At 43.4% G+C, this 21092-nt stretch overlaps 1 protein-coding gene across 1 annotated transcript in view; it reads right to left on the reverse strand.

Annotated features, from left to right (window-relative positions):
• Positions 1-19772, reverse strand: part of LOC124595391 (protein yellow-like) — a 76817-nt gene extending 57045 nt beyond the window's left edge. The window contains exons 1-2 of the mRNA XM_047134114.1: positions 19703-19772; positions 1191-1394 (exon numbers count right to left, since the gene is read on the reverse strand). Of these exons, the coding sequence (XP_046990070.1) occupies positions 1191-1392 (202 nt within the window). The 5' untranslated portion in view covers positions 1393-1394; positions 19703-19772. The remainder of the gene's footprint in view (positions 1-1190; positions 1395-19702) is intronic.
• Between the last annotated feature and the right edge of the window lie 1320 nt (positions 19773-21092).

Here is a 21092-nt window from a genome sequence, read left to right on the forward strand (position 1 = left end):
ATGTGTCAATAAAGTTTCCCCTTCCTGGGACAATGAATTCACGGTGTTCTTATTTCAATTTCCAGGAGTGTATAATAATGACTTGCCATTCTATATTCACGAAGATGCAAAGGTGGTACTTTTTTCCGATGATACAAGTATAGCTATCACACCTGACAGACAAGAATTAACTGGTGAAATTGTAAGCGATGTTTTTCAGAAAATGATTAAGTGGTTCTCTGCAAATAGGCTCTCGTTAAACTTTGACAAAACACAGTATATACAGTTCCACACAGTAAATGAAATGACCACATTAATAAATATAGACTTCGATAAGAAATCTGTAGCTAAGGTAGAATATTCAAAATTTCTAGGTGAATGCACTCATGAGGGGTTGAACTGGAAAAAACACACTGAAGATCTGCTGAAACGTTTGAGTTCAGCTACTTATGCTATTAGGGTCATTGCAAATTTTGGCGATATACATCTGAGTAAATTAGCTTACCACGCCTATTTTCATTCTCTGCTTTCGTATGGCATCATATTCTAGGGCGACTCATCATTGAGTAAAAGAGTGTTCATTGCACAAAAGCGTGTAATCAGAATAATTGCTGGAGCTCATCCAAGATCATTCTGCAGACACTTATTTAAAGAGCTAGAAATCTTCACTGTAGCCTCACTTTATATATATTCACTTATGAAATTTGTTATTAACAATCCGAACGAATTCAAAAGTAATAGCAGTGTACATGGCTACAACACTAGGAGAAAGGATGATCTTCACTACTCAAGGTTAAATCTAACTTTGGCTCAGAAGGGGGTAAATTATGCTGCCACAAAAGTCTTTGGTCACTTACCTAATAGCATCAAAAGTCTGACAGATAGCCATATAGCATTTAAAAGGAAATTAAAAGAATTTCTTAATGGCAACTCCTTCTACTCATTAGATGAATTTTTGGATGTAGTAAGTAGGTAATTTCCCAACCTCCACAAAAAAAAAAAAAAAAAAAAAAAAATTGAGTGTCATGTAATATTTTGTGTAATGTAATATCTTGTATAGACACCTTTTATTAACCTGACACGTTCCACATCATTACGAAGTGTCGTATTCATGATCTGTGGAATAAGTACTAATCTAATCTAATCTGATGTAATCTAATGGAGACTCTATTGTAGATTAATTGAGCACGCCGAGGATGAGGACGACTTACCGCTCTGCCAAGGCTGCACGTCAATAGGGATGGAGTTCCCTGGAACGTAGGAGCCGTTGCGTATCATGGCCTGGCGCGTGAGCTCCGACGGGAAGGCGAAGTCGAGCGTCCGCCAGGCGTTGAGGATGCGCATCTTGCCGGCCGCGCCCACACCCGCCGTCAGGGCTGCCAACAGCAGCATCGCGGCGCCCAGCCGAGTCATCCCTGTCAACAAACCACGTTTAGGTGCGTCCGAAGCCTCTGTAGGGTGGTGCTGGTCGTGGAAGCCCAGTGCCAGAGTTACTACACTGGCGGAAGCCTTTGTACAGGCAGACGTTGACGTCTAGCAGGGGCAAATACACTAAATGTCAAAGTCTCCGTGAGAAATCGTTGCCGGCCGCGGTGGTCTAGTGGTTCTAGGCGCGCAGTCCGGAACCACGGGACTGCTACGGTCGCAGGTTCGAATCCTGCCTCGGGCATGGATGTGTGTGATGTCTTTAGGTTAGTTAGGTTTAAGTAGTTCTAAGTTCTAGGGGACTGATGACCACAGAAGTTAAGTCCCATAGTGCTCAGAGCCATTTTTGAGAAATCGTTGATGGCCAGGCAAACGAAGCAGGCGGAAATGGCGTTAATGCAGGAGAAAAAGATAGTGCGAAGGACTAGCATACATTTTGGAGGTCGTGGGAAGCACATACACTACTTTCCATTAAAATTGCTACACCACGAAGATGACGTGCTACAGACGCGTAATTTAACCGACAGGAAGAAGATGCTGTGATACGCAAATGATTATCTTTTCAGAGCATTCACACAAAGTTGGCGCCGGTGGCGACACCTACAACGTGCTGCCATGAGGAAATTTTCCAACCGATTTCTCAAAAAACGGCTCTGAGCACTATGGGACTTAACTGCTGAGGTCATCAGTCCCCTACAACTTAGAACTACTTAAACCTAACTAACATAAGGATCACAAACATCCATCCCCGATGCAGGATTCGAGACAGTGACCGTAGCGGTTGCGCGGTTCCAGACTGTAGCGCCTAGAACCGCTTGGCCACTTCGACGATTTCTCATACACAAGGAGCAGTTTACCGGCGTTGCTTGGTGAAACGTTGTTGTGATGCCTCGTGTAAGGAGCAGAAATGCGTACCATCACGTTTCCGACTTTGATAAAGGTCGGTTTGTAGCCTATTGCGATTGCGGTTTATCGTATCGCTACATTGCTGCTCGCGTTGGTCGAGATCCAATGACTGTTAGCAGAATATGGAATCGGTGGGTTCGTGAGGGTAATACGGAACGCCGTGCTGGATGCCAACGGCCTCGCATCACTAGCAGTCGAGATGACAGTCATCTTATCCGCATGGCTGTAACGGATCGTGCAACCACGTCTCGATCCCTGACTCAACAGATGTGGACATTTGCAAGACAGCAACCACCTGCACGAACAGTTCGACGATGTTGCAGCAGCATGGACTATCAGCTCGAAGACCGTGGCTGTGGTTACCCTTGACGCTGCATCACAGACAGAAGTGCCTGCGATGGTGTACTGAACGAGAACCTGGGTGCACGAATGCCAAAACGTCATTTTTTCGGATGAATCCAGGTTCTGTTTACAGCATTATGATGGTCGCATCCGTGTTTGGCGACATCGTGGTGAACGCACATTGGAAGCGTGTATTCGTCATGGCCATACTGGCGTATCACCCGACGTGATGGTATGGGGTGCCACTGGTTACACGTCTCGGTCACCTCTTGTTCGTATTGACGACACTTTGAACAGTGGACGTTACATTTCGTATGTGTTACGACCCGTAGCTCTACCCTTCATTCGATCCCTGCGAAACCCTACATTTCAGCAGGATAATGCACGACCGCATCTTGCAGGTCCTGTGCGGGCCTTTCTGGATACAGAAAATGTTCGACTGCCGCCCTGGTCTGCACATTCCCCAGATCTCTCACCAATTGAAAACGTCTGGTCAATGGCGGCCGAGCAAATGGCTCGTCACAATACGCCAGTCACTACTCTTGAACTGTGGTATCGTGTTGAAGCTGCATGGGCAGCTGTACCTGTACACGCCACCCAAGCTCTGTTTGACTCAATGCCCAGGCGTATCAAGGTCGTTATTACGGCCAGAGGTGGTTGTTCTGGGTACTGATTTCTCAGGATCTATGCACCAAAATTGCGTGAAAATGTATTTGTCCAATGAATACCCGTTTATCATCTGCATTTCTTCTTGGTGTAGCAATTTTAATGGCCAGTAGTGTACTAACGTCCAATTTTCTGCGGTCATAGGCCTACAGTTACACAGTTGTAAGTGATTCACGGAAACGAAACTCAATTTTTATAAGCGAAAGCATATAAATCACTTCTTGAGGGTTGTTATATTGATGTACAAAAACAGATGTTAATTTAGAACAGTGGCAATCAAATGTAAGAAAACTGAGTGTGTTGTTCGAATCACCGCTGTCGATTTTTCGTAAAAACTTCGGGATATAATCGTAACTAATGTTTCGTATTAATGCGTAATTTAAGTATCAGACTCTTCACTACAGTGATTACACAGTGTTGTGTAACAGGTGAATCCCAAGTGTGGACTGTCACTGGACGTTGTGTGCACGATGGGTCAGTGGAAAAGCTATATAATCGATATGCGCCGTTTTTTCATTTCCCTTTCGACGCTGCCTTACTCGCGTTCGCTCGGCACTGCGCTTATTGGGCATTTTGAATTCCTTTCGACAAGAGCTTTCCTCTGATTTTCTCTGACTGAATTTCGAGCATATTTTCATTTGACATGGACTATCTTTCTTTATTCCGTGATTTTCAGTTTAATACTGATTTTCACATTTATTTCAAAGAATAGTTTTATTGTATCGCTTTGTTTACTAGTAAAACTCGGCACGCTTTTCACACTGAGACTGGAATCAATGGCCCAGCTGCATACGTCTCAACGCTACAGCAATTTGTAGCCTTATACAAAGATATCTGTTTACAATCTCGTGGACGCACATACTCTGGTACGATGACGCCATGGACAAAATAGATTTTTGGCGACAAAAACGTACAGACATGATGTATCTGTTGTGGCATCAAGCCGGCCAGAGTAGCCGAGCGGTTCTAGGCGCTACAGTCTGGAACCGCGCGACCGCTACGGTCGCAGGTTCGAATCCTGCCTCGGGCATGGATGTGTGTGATGTCCTTAGGTTAGTTAGGTTTAAGTAGTTCTAAGTTCTAGGGGACTGATGACCTTTGCAGTTAAGTCCTATAGCGCTCAGAGCCATTTTTTTGTGGCATCAACTTTTGTTTATACACTATTAGTCTCGTAGTTATTAGCAATTCGAAAGAGAAGAGAATGGGGTTTCAAGCCAAAAGTCCTGTTATCGACTGCTGTGTAATTTTCGCCTCATTCCACAAAATTGTGCCTTGCTTCTTTGGAGAACATCGTGGCAACATTTACGGTGCACCACTGGTCATAATGCGAACTGATGACTTGTGTTCACTTTCTGGCTGTAGACTTCGCGTTTTATGCATCAGAACAGACAAGAATCTAATGGGTTGTGGTTCTGCGACCTTGATGGGTCATGACATCGTCGAGCGCTGTCAGTGTATCCGTCAGGGAACGTTACACGATGTTTCCTCTGATGGGTAGAATCCGCAATACATTAATCTCGCTGGAAGAACATATCTAGTCTTGTTGCGATAGAAACGTCTCCAAATTCCAATATAAACTGATATTATACGCAGTCTTCATGCCTTGTGCTTACGATGAGACACCAGGGCCAAGTAATCGATTTTCAAATACACTCCACCACACAGTTAAGGCAAGCGATGTTTAAAACGTTTCTCTATTTACCAACTTTCTCTCACCAACAATGTGAGTTACGCATGTCGTTGATCCTACCGGGATTCGAAGCAGCCCATCAGTGAATCGAATTAATGACCAGTTATCTGTCTCTATGTCGTTCGATTGTGGTCAGTGAATTACTGCCCATACAAGAGGTATGGCAGCCTTCGCGTTTTTTTTTTTTTTTTTTTTTTTTTTTTTTTTTTTTTTTTTTTTTTAATTGGCTTACTGGACTCGGTACTCGGGAGAGATGGGCGCTTGCAATACCTGTCCGGCCATCCATATCTAGGTTTTCCGTGATTTTCCTAAATCGCTTAAGGAGAGAACTGGGACGGTGTCTTTGATAGGACACGGTCGATTCGTTCCGCATCTTTTCCGAATCTGAGATTGTTCGCTGTCTCTATAAGACTGTAGCGAAATGCAGGAAGACCCGAAGACGACTGACGACTGGTACAGGTACTGGCAGTTGACTCTGAACATAAATAAATGTAAAGCATTGCGCATAAATAGCCGGAGAGATCAGCTACTGGTCGACTAGACTATTGGACACAGTTTACTGGAAACGGTAAGAAACACTAACACGCTGAACAATCTCCAGTGGTAGAGTTTCAAGGGAGGCCAACTGTGTATCACGGAGAGGTTTACTACTAACATTTCGAGACAGTACTTTCCGATAAGAGTCGGACAACATACTATTTCTTGACACATACGTCTTGCGAAAAGACCACAACGAGAAAATTCGAGACATTGAAGCTAATACATAGGTTTATGCAATAATTCTTCCAGGTGCCATTCGCGAATGGAACAGGGAAGGGGGGATCAGTTTAGGGTATCAGAAGTACCCTCCACACCATCAAGTGTGTATTGATATAGTTCTACATCTACATCAATATTCTGCAAATCACACTCAAATGCCTGGCAGAGGGTTCATCGAACCACCTTCACAATAATTCCCTGTTATTCCGCTGTCGAACAGTCCGTGGAGAAAACGAACACCTATATATATTCGTGCGAACTCTGATTTCCCTTATTTTATTGTGACGATCGTTTCTCCCTACGTAGGACGGCGTCAACCAAATATTTTTGCATTCTGAGGAGAAAGTTGTTGATTGAAATTTCGTGAGAAGACTGGCCGCAGCGAGAACCGCCCTCATTTCAATGATGTCCATCCCAAATCTTGCATCATGTCCACGACACTCTCTCCCCTATTTCTCGATAATACAAAACGTGTAGCAGATTCAGAAGGATGTAGGTTGCAGTAGGTACTGGGAGATGAAAAAGCTTGCACAGGATAGAATAGCATGGAGAGCTGCATCAAACCAGTCTCAGGACTGAAGACCACAACAACAACAACAAAAAGTGTTGCTGTTCTTTGAACTTTCTCGATGTACTGCGTTAATCCTCTCTGGTAAGGAACCCAGACCGCGCAGCAGTACTTCAAAAGAGGACGGACGAGCCTAGAGTAGGCAGTCTCTTTAGAAGATCTCTTGCATCTTCTAAGTGTTCAGGCAATAAATCGCGCTCAATGGTTCGCCTTCCCCACAACATTTTCTATGTGTTGCTTCCAATTCAAGTTGTTCATAATTATAATTTCTAGGTATTTAGTTGAATTTACGGCCTTTAGATTTGATTGATTTATCGTCTAACCGAAGTTCAGCGGATTTCTTTTGGCATTCATGTGGATGGCCTCACACTTTTCATTATTTAATGTCAGTTGCCAACTTTAGCACCAAACAGATATCTTTGTTTTGGTTCAAATGGTTCAAATGGCTCTGAGCACTATGGGACTTAACATCTATGGTCATCAGTCCCCTAGAACTTAGAACTACTTAAACCTAACTAACCTAAGGACGTCACACAACACCCAGTCATCACGAGGCAGAGAAATCTTTGTTTTGATCTTCTGATGACTTTATTACGCAGTAAATGAGAGCATCATCTGCAAACAATCTAAGACGGCTGTTCAGATTTCTTCTAAAGCGTTTATGTAGATAATAGATAAGGTACAGCAGGGGAACACCAGAGATCACCTCTGTTTTTTGCATGACTTTCCGTCAAATGCTATGAACTGTAACGTCCCTGACAGGAAATCACGAATCCACTCGCATAACTGAGAGGATATTCCATAAGCACTCAATTTGATTACAAGCCGCTTGTGAGGTAGTGTCAAAAGCCTTCTGGAAATGTAGAAATACGGAATTCACCGCTTCGTGTGAGTACAGAGATAGTTTTCTTCACAAGAACGATGCAATCTAAATCCGTGTTGACTACCGTAAGATACCAAGGAGTAACCATCCGGAGCGGCGTAAGGCGTAATGACTACATAAAACAGCGCGCAGGAAAAGCAGATGACAGATCGATATCAACCGATGTCTGAACATAGTTCCTCAGTATGGGACTCTTACCAAGCAGGATTTATAGAGGAGATAGAGAAGATCCAAACAAGAGCGGCACGTTTCGTCACGGGGTGTTTTCGTCGGCGGGAGAGCTATACGCGTTACTGAGCTGTTTAACAAACTCTGCTCGCAGATTTTACAAAAGAGGTATTGTTTATGACGTAAAGGTTTGCTGTTGAAGAGTCAGGCAACGCATTAATTTCTCCCACAGAAGTCTCTCGAAGTGATCATAACGGGAAAATTAGAGAACTTGTATATCATACGGACCTTTACCTACGTACAAGCATTTTCTGCATGTGCCATTCGTGGTGGGACAGGAAAGGGGGACTTAGTGGTGCTAGGCGTATACTCCGCCACACACCGTAAGATGGCTTTCAGAGTTTAGATGTAGATGCAGATGCAGATGCAGTAATCTTGTCGTCAATGGGGTGTCAAACTCTAATCTTGCTTCTTCCTGTCAATCTATGTGACAGTGTTCAGTAATATCGGCTTCAGTGGCGTCTAAAAGTCCCCCGAGCTATGTCCCTATTTTGTTGTTCATTTTCTGTGTGTTTCGTAATTTTAATAATGCAGGTTAACGTCGCTTACGGCGGTATAGGCAGGTCGTTTGATCTGTGTTTCTCGTGGTCTACATGCTGTTTCTCAGTTTGTGTCTAACTTCGGTGGTTAGTACAGCATTTTCGTGTTTTATATGATTGTGCATAATAGGAAATTGATAGGGATTGTGCTTTTTGTGTGTAGACACAACGGGAACTGACAGCTGTTTGGCTCTGTAGCTCAGTTTGCTTTTAAGGCCATGATATGCAATAATCTGCTTCCGTCTTATCAAATAACTGCTGATCTGGATTCAGAAACATCTACAGTTTATAGCCGATCGCGACCAAAATACTAACTGTCGACCAAGCGGGTGGAGAAGTGAAAGTCAAGACAAGCCTCAGGTAAAATGGCAAATGGGTATCCAATAAGTGATACGTAGCTTGAGACTTACCCACAGAGACTCTTTTGAACATACGTGTCCTTAGGTAGTTCTAACGATCCTTTATCGTTTACACTATGTGTATTGGGTCGGTGCAGAAGCCCGAGCCGTTTTTAATTGGGTTGGCACCACTGCATTGTGAAACATTCGTTTTAGTCATTCATTTGTTTTTTCTTCAGTTCGAAGTTTGGTTGTTGCGAACAGGAGCTTGTATGTTGTTAACAGATTCGTTTGGCCATTTTCAGGGCTAATCAGTGTCAAGCAGATTAAAACGAGCACTTTCGACACAGTTCACTCTCCAAGTTTAATAGAGGAAGCATATTCCAAGAGGACGGCACGGAAATGGTTTTTTCGTTTCCCGGAAGGAAAATTCGACTTGTGTAATGATCACGTTCCGGAAGACCTTCGGTTTTCAATACAAAGGCCCAAATTTGTTGGTTGGTTGTTTTTGGGGAAGGAGACCAGAAAGCGAGGTCATCGGTCTCATCGGATGGGGAAGGAAGTCGGCCGTGCCCTTTCAGAGGAACCATCCTGGCATTTGCCTGACGTGATTTAGGGAAATCACCCAAATTTGCTGGTTCACGATAATCTTCGCCAGACAACGCAACAGTTAATGCAAACTATAGAACGCGAGCACACAATCACTGTGCGCCATTTATATCCATTGAATAAGGTGCAAAAATTGGGTACGTGGGTAGCACATGTGTTAAGCGATACCAATAAATATCAGCGAATAGGTTTGTCTTCGCTGGCTCGTTATCGTTTGGTGTGCCGTAGGCACAAAGCATTCCTTGGGAATATTGTCACAGTGACGAGAAGTGGTATCTGTATATGAACTTAGACAAGACGAAAGAACGGCTCATCCTATCGAAAAATGCAGCATCCGCGTGCGAAGAATCGTGCACACCCTCAAAGGAATCATATTGAGCGTTTGGTAGAACCAACCTGGCTTCTACATCTACATCCATACTCCACAAGGCACCTGACGGTGCGTGGCGGAGGGTACCCTGAGTACCTCTATCGGTTCTCCCTTCTATTCCAGTCTCGTATTGTTCGTGGAAAGAAGGATTGTTGGTATGCTTCTGTGTGGGCTCTAATCTCTCTGATTTTATCCTCATGGTCTCTTCGCGAGATATACGTAGGAGGGAGCAATATACTGCTTCCGGTGAAGGTATGTTCTCGAAACTTTAACAAAAGCCCGTACCGAGCTACTGAGCGTCTCTCCTGCAGAGTCTTCCACTGGCGTTTATCTATCATCTCCGTAACGCTTTCGCGATTACTAAATGATCCTGTAACGAAGCGCGCTGCTCTCCGTTGGATCTTCTCTATCTCTTCTATCAACCCTATCTGGTACGGATCCCACATCGCTGAGCAGTATTCATCATGAATTGCTATCAAAAAATGAAACGATAGAAAGTGCTGCGTATACTAAATAGCTTACTCACTGTTGCTACTGAGAACAAATCACTCAGTAAACCTGTGACGTTACGCCAGAATCACCCATATCGATGGCTGAACTTGGTTGGGAACCACTTCCCCAACTTCTACCAGACTTATCTGTTCCTGTTTATCATCTTTACCGGTCTCTCCCTGACGACGTTCGGGGATAATTGTCTCATGATGAAGCTTCTCTCAGCAGATTTCTTCAACTCGAAATGATAACAGTTCTACGGAAGAGCCATATAACTACCTGAACGCTGATCGGCTTCATTGACAATGATGGTGAGTACGTCACTCAGTAGTGTATCTCTATTGTTATAGCGTATTGTATTGTAAACTAATATGGTGTAACGAATCTGTGCACCGACCGGTACAAGGATAGTCACTAAATGGTGTAAATGAAAGATAGAGCAGGAGAACGCGTGGGAAGGAAAAGAAATAAAAAAGTATTGAAAGCTTAGCTTCCCAGAGAAGGCTGCTGACGTTGAAGGAACTGATTGGCGACAGAATAACAGTTGTGTCTCTTACAAACTTATTGGCCTTTAGACATAGGAAATGCGTCAGAAATGCACTGACAGTCATATTGTGAGCCATACGTGTTTGGGTGACTTATTTGACGGAATCGAAGACCCAGCTTTGCCTCAGGTTCAGTCTCCAAACTGAGTGAATGGTTTCGTGTATTTAACAGTAAGGCACGCTGATTACTTGAATATTATTCACAACGACCTCAATTTTGTTGACACTTTTAACTCGTGCGCATACTGTTTGCGAACTCGTCCCGCAGAAATTTGAAACTTGTTCATTTAGAAAAGTTCACCGCATTTTTGTAAAAACGCTGTTCTTAATACGAGACGTCTGTTGTAACTAATCGTTGCATTAACTGGCCGAATCTCATAGGCGACTACCGTTTAAATTCCCTCCACATTCACACAAACACTGTCCACCACTGTTCACAACTACATGAAACCGCTCTATTTGTAAACAAGTACCTTTTATTGACGCGTGGTCCAAAATACCAGCAACACCGTATTGTTGTCAGATTTTCAAAGCATGACATACATTCTGAATATTTTGTTGTATCACGAATTGCTGTACTAACCCGTGAAAGGCATTAAATGTTCTTTCGAAGTCATGACGAAATCTCGCAAAACTCTCAGAGCTACTGACTGGTAACTGATATGAGTAACAGCGAGAATCTGGAACCCTGGAAAGGCATGCTTTCGTGTCCATAATCGGCTTACTTTACTTCTAGATGACCACCGTTTTATTACAACGTCTGCTGTAGCCTAAAAGCTCAAGCATCTGATGTAGGTGCCCATTAAGGTATACATTTAAATTATAAGGTGCTTTCCTGAAATTAATTGACCTATGCACAGTTGATTTTCGCTGGGTGATCTGAGAAATGTTCCTTATCACTATTGGCGTGCAGAGTTGTTGGATGTGTATTGATCTAAATTATAAACAACTCAACAATGTTACTCATGGACTGAGGCATGTCTGATGGAGGAAGGATCCCTTGGATGGGGATGCTATGCCCCAGCGTTTCGGCAAGAACTTTCATTCTCATCTTTCCTTTAATTTATATAATAATTCACAGCAGCAGCAGCAGCAGCAACAACAACAACAACAACAACAACACAGTACAGTGCACTACAAGACCACTGATTGATATTTACACTATGCAAATAGTCTTCTGATACAATAACAGGTCAGAAGGACACCACTTCCATTAGTATATACCCATTAAACCGTTATTCCTTTGGTTGTCCGTCATTTGCCTGAATGACTTCATGCGAGATGCAGCATGATTTCTACTACAAAGGTGTGTCTACCCTGGTCCGACCTAACCAGTGCTTGTCCTATAATAACCATGGTGTGAAACTGAATGCAACCGCAAACTTAACGGTCCTCGCTCCACAACTGTTTTCCCATGAGCATATGGCTGATTATACGACTTTTTAAACACCCTCAGTCATTCAGGACGTGGATTCGTATGAGATAGCTATTTTCGCGGTTCGAGGGAAAATACAATTTGAAGCAGTACTGAGACAACCACGAAAGGTTGTCGGTCACAAGTATTTTAATTTCTTGTTTTCTGTTGTTTGAGAATTATTTGTTATTAGATGCACGATTGTCACAACTGCCCGGAAAATCCTGCAGCTTTCTGGAGATAAGCGCTCTAGCCGCCGTATCCCGGGTTGCACACCTCTTGTGTGGTTTCCGCAAGCCGCTTCCTGGCTGTGGTCGCCACACGCAGCTGCAGGCCGCCATCAGCACACACTGCCGCCGCCGACAAAACAAACGCTTTCCAGATATTCCAAGTCTCCGCAGCCGCCCTCCGACTGTTGACTTTATTCAGAGCATCAGAAACTATTCAGTTTAGGCCAATAAAACTAGAGTGCTGTAGACACATGTCAAATGTATTCGCATATATAGCGGATTAGTTTGGATCAGAGAAAATCACAACGGATCTGCATTGACGATCTACTCTTTTTCGGTTCTTACATCTATCTTTACCAGTCATGAGCTTTTCCTACTTTAGAAAAAAAATGTTTACTTCAAAAAAACCGCAGTAAATTGGTTTTATTGAAACAAGGAACATAGGACCGAAAATATTTTTTTCTCTGCCGCTATTTCACCGGCAGGCCTGCTGAGCAGTTATCACCAGGGAGAAGTACCAGCAACCAATTGTCACAGGTCTGAATTCCCCAAAGCTACTGATCTCAATTTTTAACCAATTTCATCTACTTGTGTAGCGTCTTGTGTTATCTTCAGAAGGAAGTACGTGTAAGACCAGCCACTTACCACAAAGTTCCTGCTAGAGTAGTAATTTCTAGAAAAGAAGGGTAGGAAGAAAGGAAAGAAGATTTCCAGCGTCCCGTCTACGGCGTGATCATTATAGATTAGTTCCTATTGGGTTGACAGAGATGGGCGGTATACATTTCAAACGAACCATCTGTTGACTGGCAAAAGCGATTAAGGCAGAGCGCGAAAACATAAGTCAGAATGGTTTAACGGAGGCTTCAGTCACCTCCCTACCTCTTCCCACCTCCCTTCCCCTCCCCTCTTTGCTATCACCACTAAATGTGAACCCAGAGTGTTATTCACTGCACCGCCTCGCAGTAGATGAGTAAGAAAAGAGAAATAATGACTAAGTTGTTTTGAGGTACCTCAGTTTAACTAGGAATCCGAAACATTGTGTGACTTGACACTTTTCACAGTCACAAAGTAAGGCATATGCCACGTCACAGTGCCAGCTAAAATGTAATATCATCAACCGATAATATGTATTTGTGACACTATTCATATCCACTGAGTCATATTAAGCGAATTCCATCAACATTATTTCTGAGAAAAGGGCTTCTTCGCACGATGCAGTCGCCTGTCTTTTTAGAGTGAATTCCATCCACATAATTTCTGAGAAAAGGGCTTCTTCTCGCAATGCAATCGCCTGGCGTGTTACCAGCTTTATTATTAAGTCAGTTGTATTTGGTATTCATCTCCTACTGATGTGAGATCGTGGTAAGCACAATTTATGAGCTGACTTTCATCGACCGACGGCCTTGGCTCAACCGACGGCCTTGGCTGAAGCTAATTCTGACCTTTTATAACGGGTAAACTTGCGCTTAGTACGCTTCACTCGTTGACTAAAACCATGCTTTTGGAGAGATTCGTCCAATATGACCAACACTCCCACATACATATTCCCCGATAATACTCCAATGCCGCACAGGAATGAGTCACTCCGATCGAGTGTACACAGATCAGCCAGAACATTAACAGTCGGTATGTCCACCTTCGGATAACAACGCCGTCGCATCGTGTCATGGTAGCAATGAGGCGTTGGTAGGTCACTGGAGGAAGTTGGTATCACATCTGCACACACAAGTGACCTGATTCCTATAAATTCCGGGGAGCAGGGTATAACACTACCGTCTGCTACTGCTATACCATTACCTTAAAGTAGGAGGCAGGTCGTGAAATATAATTATCTAGTAAAAACAATTATGGTATAAAGCAACAGAGCAGTGTTACCCTCTGAGAGGAATTTTGCTAGGTTGACCGTGCTGTACCTAACGGGAATGGCTTATAGAAAATGAAAGTCATAATTACGTAAATATTTGAACAGTACGAACAAAATTTTGCCTATCTGTACTGTTCAACTGATAAAGAAAACGGTCGCCAGCCTAACTAGGCAAGAGAATGATTAACATCGGTTAAGGAAATAGTTATTAGTAATTTTAACGAATAAACACAACCTATACTTTGTCACACGCAAGTGCAATGAACTCTGACACATACATATGTTTACGGTAAGATTGAAACTAACAGTTAGAGCAGCAGAAACTATTTGCAAAATTATAAGAGATACCGAAACACCCTATTACTTTCAGGCTTTAAAGAAATTACGGTTTTTTATAATTAGTGGTCTTTCCGTTACTAATTACCCAGCATTAATACAATAGACAAACTGTGGATCCTTTTATGTTATTAATATGCACTTCCTATACACAAGAGAAACATACGCTTAGCAAACATAAGTATATAACGTTTCACAACTGCAGTTTTCCATTTTTACTAAAGTGAAACACAAAATTAACATATACGTAAGATACTGACTCATCTTCTGCGATTTACAACAGGCAGTAATGTGATCATTCACTAAGCAAAACTTTATAAGCCTCAATCTTAAGAACTTTTAATTTTGAAGTAGGCAACAACACATTAATAAGCAGTTTTACTAGGAAAATTATTTTCAGCAAGCATCATTAACTTTAACCCACTCTCTTGCCACATTAACTTTAACTTTCTTTTTACTATGTTCAAGAGACATCAATTACCAAAACTCTAGGCTTTAATTTCTTTCAGTAAGGGCACTCGGAAATCACTTTAGTTCAAACGGAGAGGAACCTGAGAGGTGTTATGATGAGGAGAAAAATCAAGGTTGGTATATAAATTTAGATATAAATTACCTTATATTTGAACACACTAACATCCATTAAGCTGATCCTTCACTGTACATCATTATAGCATTCCGATGCAATGATTGCGCAATGTGGTGGCAACTGCATGTTGGTAGGTGGAATTGCAGGCAGAATTGCTGGACTCTGTCATTTCCTGGTGGCGATGATAGATACAAATTCCAGAATAGTTCCAGCTATTTATCCATCCATCCGAAGCATTGGAAAGAAGCAGAAAAAGCCTCTCTCGGAACCAGCACAATATGCATCTTTTACATGGCAGTGCACAGTTTGGTAGCTCGTGGTCGTCCCCGACTGACTCTTATTCCACCTTTTCCACCTAGGCCAACCACAATTTGCGCGCGCTACACAGTTCCGTTCCCGAGGGGAACCACTACACCTTTTACATACAAACTAACTAAGAACCCAAGTGAGGATCAGCAGTTTACATAACAGTAACCAAATTCATTCAATAAAACAGAACATTTGCACATATTGACATTTCTAAAAAAAATTATTCAGACAGGAATTACAATTACGTACAGTAAGTTTTGTTCTCTCCAAATGAGACAAAGAATTTAAATGGCAGATACACTACTTTGCATTGAACCAAAACATGACGTCAAAGTTTGTACAAAGAATGGAGTATACAATTTCGTGTTATCTATTCAATCAAACACATTTACAGAAGCACAGCAATGTAACATTAAATGAAACAAAAGCAAAATAAATCAGTACAGCATTACAGCTATGGTGTTACAAGGGCCGTGAGCACTGACGCCACGTTCAATCACATCCATTATGTGATCGATCGGATTCATACCTGGTGAGTTGGGAGTCCAGCACATGAATTGGAATTCGCCACTGTGTTCCTCGAACAACCCCGTCACACATCTGGCCTTGTGACATGGCGCAGTATCTTGTTGAGAAACACCACTACCGTTGGGGAACATGATCATCATGAAGGGGTGTACATGATCTGCAACCAGTGTACGATACTTCTCGCCAGTCACGGTGCCCTGCTCGAGCTCCACTGGACCTACGGATGCCCACGTGAATGTTCTCCAGGGCATAATGGAGCTTGTCTCCGTCCCGCAGTACAGATGTAAAGGAGCTGTTTGCTTGGAAGACAACAGATTCGCGTCCTCCCGTCGGCATGATGAAGAAGTGAAGAAGGTATCGGGATTCAGCAGACCGTGCATCACTGTGCCGACGCGCCAACGTTGATGTTAGTTCCGCAGCAGTTTGCCGCCTGTCCTGATTTACCATTCTGCGCAGCCAACGACGTCCGACATTTGTAATTAGGGGTGGCCGACCAACTTCACAACATCTGGACGTCGTTTCGTCTTGGTTTCACCACGTGTTGAAGACACTCAGCACAGCACTCCTCGAACAACCAACAAGTCGTGCAGTTTCTGAAATGCTCGTGCCGAGGCTCTGGGCCATCACAATCTCCCCTCAACCAAACTCAGATCACGCCCCTTCCCCATTCTAAACAGAGATACTACTTGCACCGTCTCTGTGTATAAATAGCTGTCATTCCTCGCCATGGGACGCAGCTATCGACTGGACGGGTTTATATCGATAGTAGGTCGGTGGTCATAGTGTTCTGGTTGGTCAGTATGATTTTTTTCTGGTAGGTTTGTTTAGGCAATATGGCGAAAACAGTGTCACATACAGGGAGAGTCACCTAACATTACCGCTGGATATATGTCGTAAACCACATCAAATACTGACGAATCGGTTCCACAGACCGAACGTGAGGAGAAGGGCTAGTGTAATTGGTTAATACAAACCATAAAAAAATGCACGGAAGTATGTTTTTTTAACACAAAACTACGTTTTTTTAAATGGAACCCCGTTAGTTTTGTTAGCACATCTGAACATATAAACAAATACGTAATCAGTGCCGTTTGTTGCATTGTAAAATGTTAATTACATCCGGAGATATTGTAACCTAAAGTTGACACTTGAGTACCACTCCTCCGCTGTTCGATCGTGTGTATCGGAGAGCACCGAATTACGTAGGGATCCAAAGGCAACGGTGATGGACCTTAGGTACAGAAGAGACTGGAACAGCACATTACGTCCACATGCTAACGCCTTTTTATTGGTATTTTTCACTGACGCACATGTACATTACCATGAGGGGCGAGGTACACGTACACACGTGGTTTCCGTTTTCAATTACGGAGTGGAATAGAGTGTGTCCCGACATGTCAGGCCAATAGATGTTCAATGTGGTGGCCATCATTTGCTGCACACAATTGCAATCTCTGGCGTAATGAATGTCGTACAAGCCGCAGTACATCTGGTGTAATGTCGCCGCAGGCTGCCACAATACGTTGTTTCATATCCTCTGGGGTTGTAGGCATATCACGGTACACATTCTACTTTAACGTAACCCACAGAAAGAAGTCCAGAGGTGTAAGATCAGGAGAACGGGCTGGCCAATTTATGCGTCCTCCACGTCCTATGAAACGCCCGTCGAACATCCTGTCAAGGGTCAGCCTAGTGTTAATTGCGGAATGTGCAGGTGCACCATCATGTTGATACCACATACGTCGACCCGTTTATAGTGGGACATTTTCGACCAACGTTGGCAGATCATTCTGTAGAAACGCGATGTATGTTGCAGCTGTTTGGGCCCTGCAGTGAAGTGTGTGTTACAACACGCAACTGAACGTCGGAAGTCTCAAGCGTCAACTTTATGTTACAATATCTCCGGATGTAATTAACATTTTACAATGCAACAAACGGCACTGATTACGTATTTGTTTATATGTTCAGATGTGCTAACAAAACTAACGTGGTTCCATTTTAAAAAACGTAGGTTTGTCTTAAAAAACATACTTCCGTGCATTTTTGTCTGGTTTGTATTAAACAATTACACTAGCCCCTCTCCTCACGTTCGGTCTGTGGAATCGGTTCGTCAGTATTTGATGTGGTTTACGAAATACATCCAGCGATAACGTTAGGTGACTCACCCTGTATAGACGATTAAAACCGTTTTACAGCAAGCTTATATGCACAAGATTTCTCACGTAGCTACAAAGAGGATTAAATCAATGGTAAGTCATCTCGTGTGACATATTAGCCTATTGTTAAGGCAGGAATGTAGTTTGATCTCATAGGTAGCTCACGAACGTCGCACGTCCCAACGGCAGAAATATTTTATATTTACAGCAATTGAAATGGCTGTATACACCTTTGATCTATGAAAGCACTATGGCGAACGTAGATTTCGTGTTATTGATATTGCATTTATGTTACGCTCGTCTGGAGTCGCCAGTGGTAAGAAAGGTTACGATTCGAACTGATCAACTATTCTTGAGTTCGTAGACTTCCACGGCGGGTGTCATTTCAGCTGAAATAATTTTGGGTATTGGTCCGCGTCATTGTCGGTCGGAACATCAGCAATTTAATTGTTTTAGTACCTTTCAACGACACTCCAATTCTGAAAATTATTTTACTCAAACCCTTCTCAAGATTCATGTAGCGCAAGTAGTAAGCTGAAGGAAGGTCGTTTGATTATAATTGACGATCAGTCACTGAAATCAGCCCTAGCCTTCAAGTAACTAGGAATAAATATTCAGAGTGGTGTAAGGTGGAACGCCCACAAAACCTAGCCATGGGGAACCAAATGCCAGACATTGACTTTTTGGAACAGTCATGACGAAGTGTAGTTCTCGCAGATGAGAAGCTGCTCGCCTTACCAAGTATCGTTCACGGAAGAGGTAGAGCAGAGTTAAAGAGGGACTGTTTCAGAGCGAAAGCCGCGCAGAGATGACCAACAAATCCGGGGGAGAGACTTTTAAGAAAGACTTTGCGCGTCACGTAGAAGTTTACCGTTGAAATTCCGAGGGTCGACGTTCAAAAAATCGGTCAAGAAATAGAGTGCTTCCTGCAACACGCGTCTCGCGTAATGACTGCGACGATAAAAATGAATGATTTATTAGGTAGCTGCACTACGAAATTGTTCACTGTCGATGGCGTTACCTATAGTGAACTATCGTCAAAGAAAGTGCTGCAATACTCGACAAAAATTCCACTAGAAATCGAAGGCTTTTTTTAATGTGAATAAATTTAAGATAATACCTGTAGCGAAGAGAAAAAAAAAACAGATAGTATCAGATTACGTTAGTGGTGAATCACACCGCGTAAACATTTAGGAGTAATAGTAAGAAGCGAGATGAAATGAGAGGATCATATATAACCAGCTTTATGAAAGGTCAATGGAGGGCTTCGATTTGTTGGAAGGGTTCTGGGAAAATTGCCGTGATGTTGCTGTCGTTCGTGGGGCGCCTCAGACAGCGTGGCTATTACGTTCTTCAAATTGCACCACTGAAGACCTATCCGCAATGCTTTGTATCACAGTTAATGTTCCTCTAACACTCCCGGAGAAGAAAAAACGAGACAGAACCGAGGGAAGAAGTTTGTTTTCAAACAATACACACCGCATGCTGTCGATGTTTGCACTGTTGTGCAAATATTGTAAAGTGGAATACAGACAGAATTTTTTTTTTTTTTAAAGAAGATGTCGTAACTGTGTAACGAGCCAACGGAAACCCTGGGAACATTATACGCTCAGAAAATATCTCTGAATAGCCTCCGAAATTTTGTCGGTGCAGGTAAGGAACCAGAAAATTACGGCAAAATTCATATAGAGGGGAACCGACAGGCATTCCCGCGTAGCGTTCGCTTATGGAACGGAAAATGGTTGAAGGAGGGAGGGGGGGAGGCGGTGATAGTGATACACTACGAGTAAGTACCATCTGCTAGGTAACCGTGAAGTAATAACTCAGTGCCGTGCAATTGATGGCCGTCGCTCGAAGAGAGGTCAGCAGAGAATTTCACGGAATTCAGCCAGTTGCAGCAGACTGTAGGTCTCGGAGCCAGCACTGTGGCGCGTACTCACCGGAGGCGCTGTGGTGTGTGGACGAGGAGAGTAGCGGCCGCTTCTGTCTGGTGTAGCGTCCGCCAGCAGGGCCCCCGCCGGAGTGTTGCGCTCCGCCGGCCTGTGCCGCGCTATATACCGACGCGGCGAACCGGTCGCTTCTCCGCGGGCAGCGCCCATGACGCACGCCAGCCCCCGCTGACCTCACGCCCTCGATGCGCCTTCCACACCGCCGCGCACACCCCAAATTTCACCGCGGCGGAACATACGACGAGTCAATCACGTCGTACAAACTTATTGTGCAACACAGTTCGTATCGTCACGGCGCGGAAGAGCTGTAGCAAATGTGGTTGAAAATGCCGCGCGCAGAATCACTGTTTGAGAGAGGGGTCTTGGTGCTCGGTTCCTATTTGATCCGGGGTAAAAAATTTTCAGCTAGACCAGCGGCCATTTGTATTGCCATTCAAACAACTGTCTTACTATACCTATAACTACGGGGTGGTCCATTGATCGTGGTCGGGCCAAATATCTGACGAAATAAGCGTCAAACGGAAAAACTACGAAGACGAAACTTGTCTAACTTGAAGAGGGAAACCAGATGGCGCTATGGTTGGCCCGCTAGATGGCACTGCCAAAGGTCAAACGGATATCAACTGCGTCCTTTTAAATAGGAGCCCCCATTTTTTATTACATATTCGTGTAGTACGTAAAGAAGTATGAATGTTTAGTTGGACCACTTTTTTCGCTTTGTGATAGATGGCGCTGTAATAGTCACAAACGTATGGCTCACAATTTTAGACGAACACTTGGTAACAGGTAGGTTTTTTAATTTAAAAATACAGAACGTAGGTACGTTTGAACATTTTATTTCGGTTGTTCCAATGTGATACATGTACCTCTGTCAACTTAGCATTTCTGAGAACGAATGCTGTTAGACCTTGATTACCTGTAAATTCCAGATTACTGTAATAAATGCTCAAAATAATGTCTGTCAACTTCAATGCATTTTGCAATATGTGTAACGACATTCCTCTCAACAGCGAGTAGTTCGCCTTCCGTAATGTTCGCACATGTATTGACAATGCGCTGACGCATGTTGTCAGGCGTTGTCGGTGGATCACGATAGCAAATATCCTTCGACTTTCCCCACAGGAAGAAATCCGGGGACGTCAGATCCGGTGAATGTGCGGGCCACGGTATGGTGCTTCGACGACCAATACACCTGTCATGAAATTTGCTGCTCAATACCGCTTCAACCGCACGCGAACTATGTGCCGGACATCCATCACATTGTAAGTACAATGCCATACTGTCATGCAGTGAAACATCTTGTAGTGACATCGGTAGAACATTACGTAGGAAATCAGCATAGATTGCACCATTTAGATTGCCGTCGATAAAATGGGGGCCA

This window comes from Schistocerca americana, chromosome 2 (genome assembly GCF_021461395.2).
Source record: "Schistocerca americana isolate TAMUIC-IGC-003095 chromosome 2, iqSchAmer2.1, whole genome shotgun sequence".
NCBI lineage: Eukaryota > Metazoa > Arthropoda > Insecta > Orthoptera > Acrididae > Schistocerca > Schistocerca americana.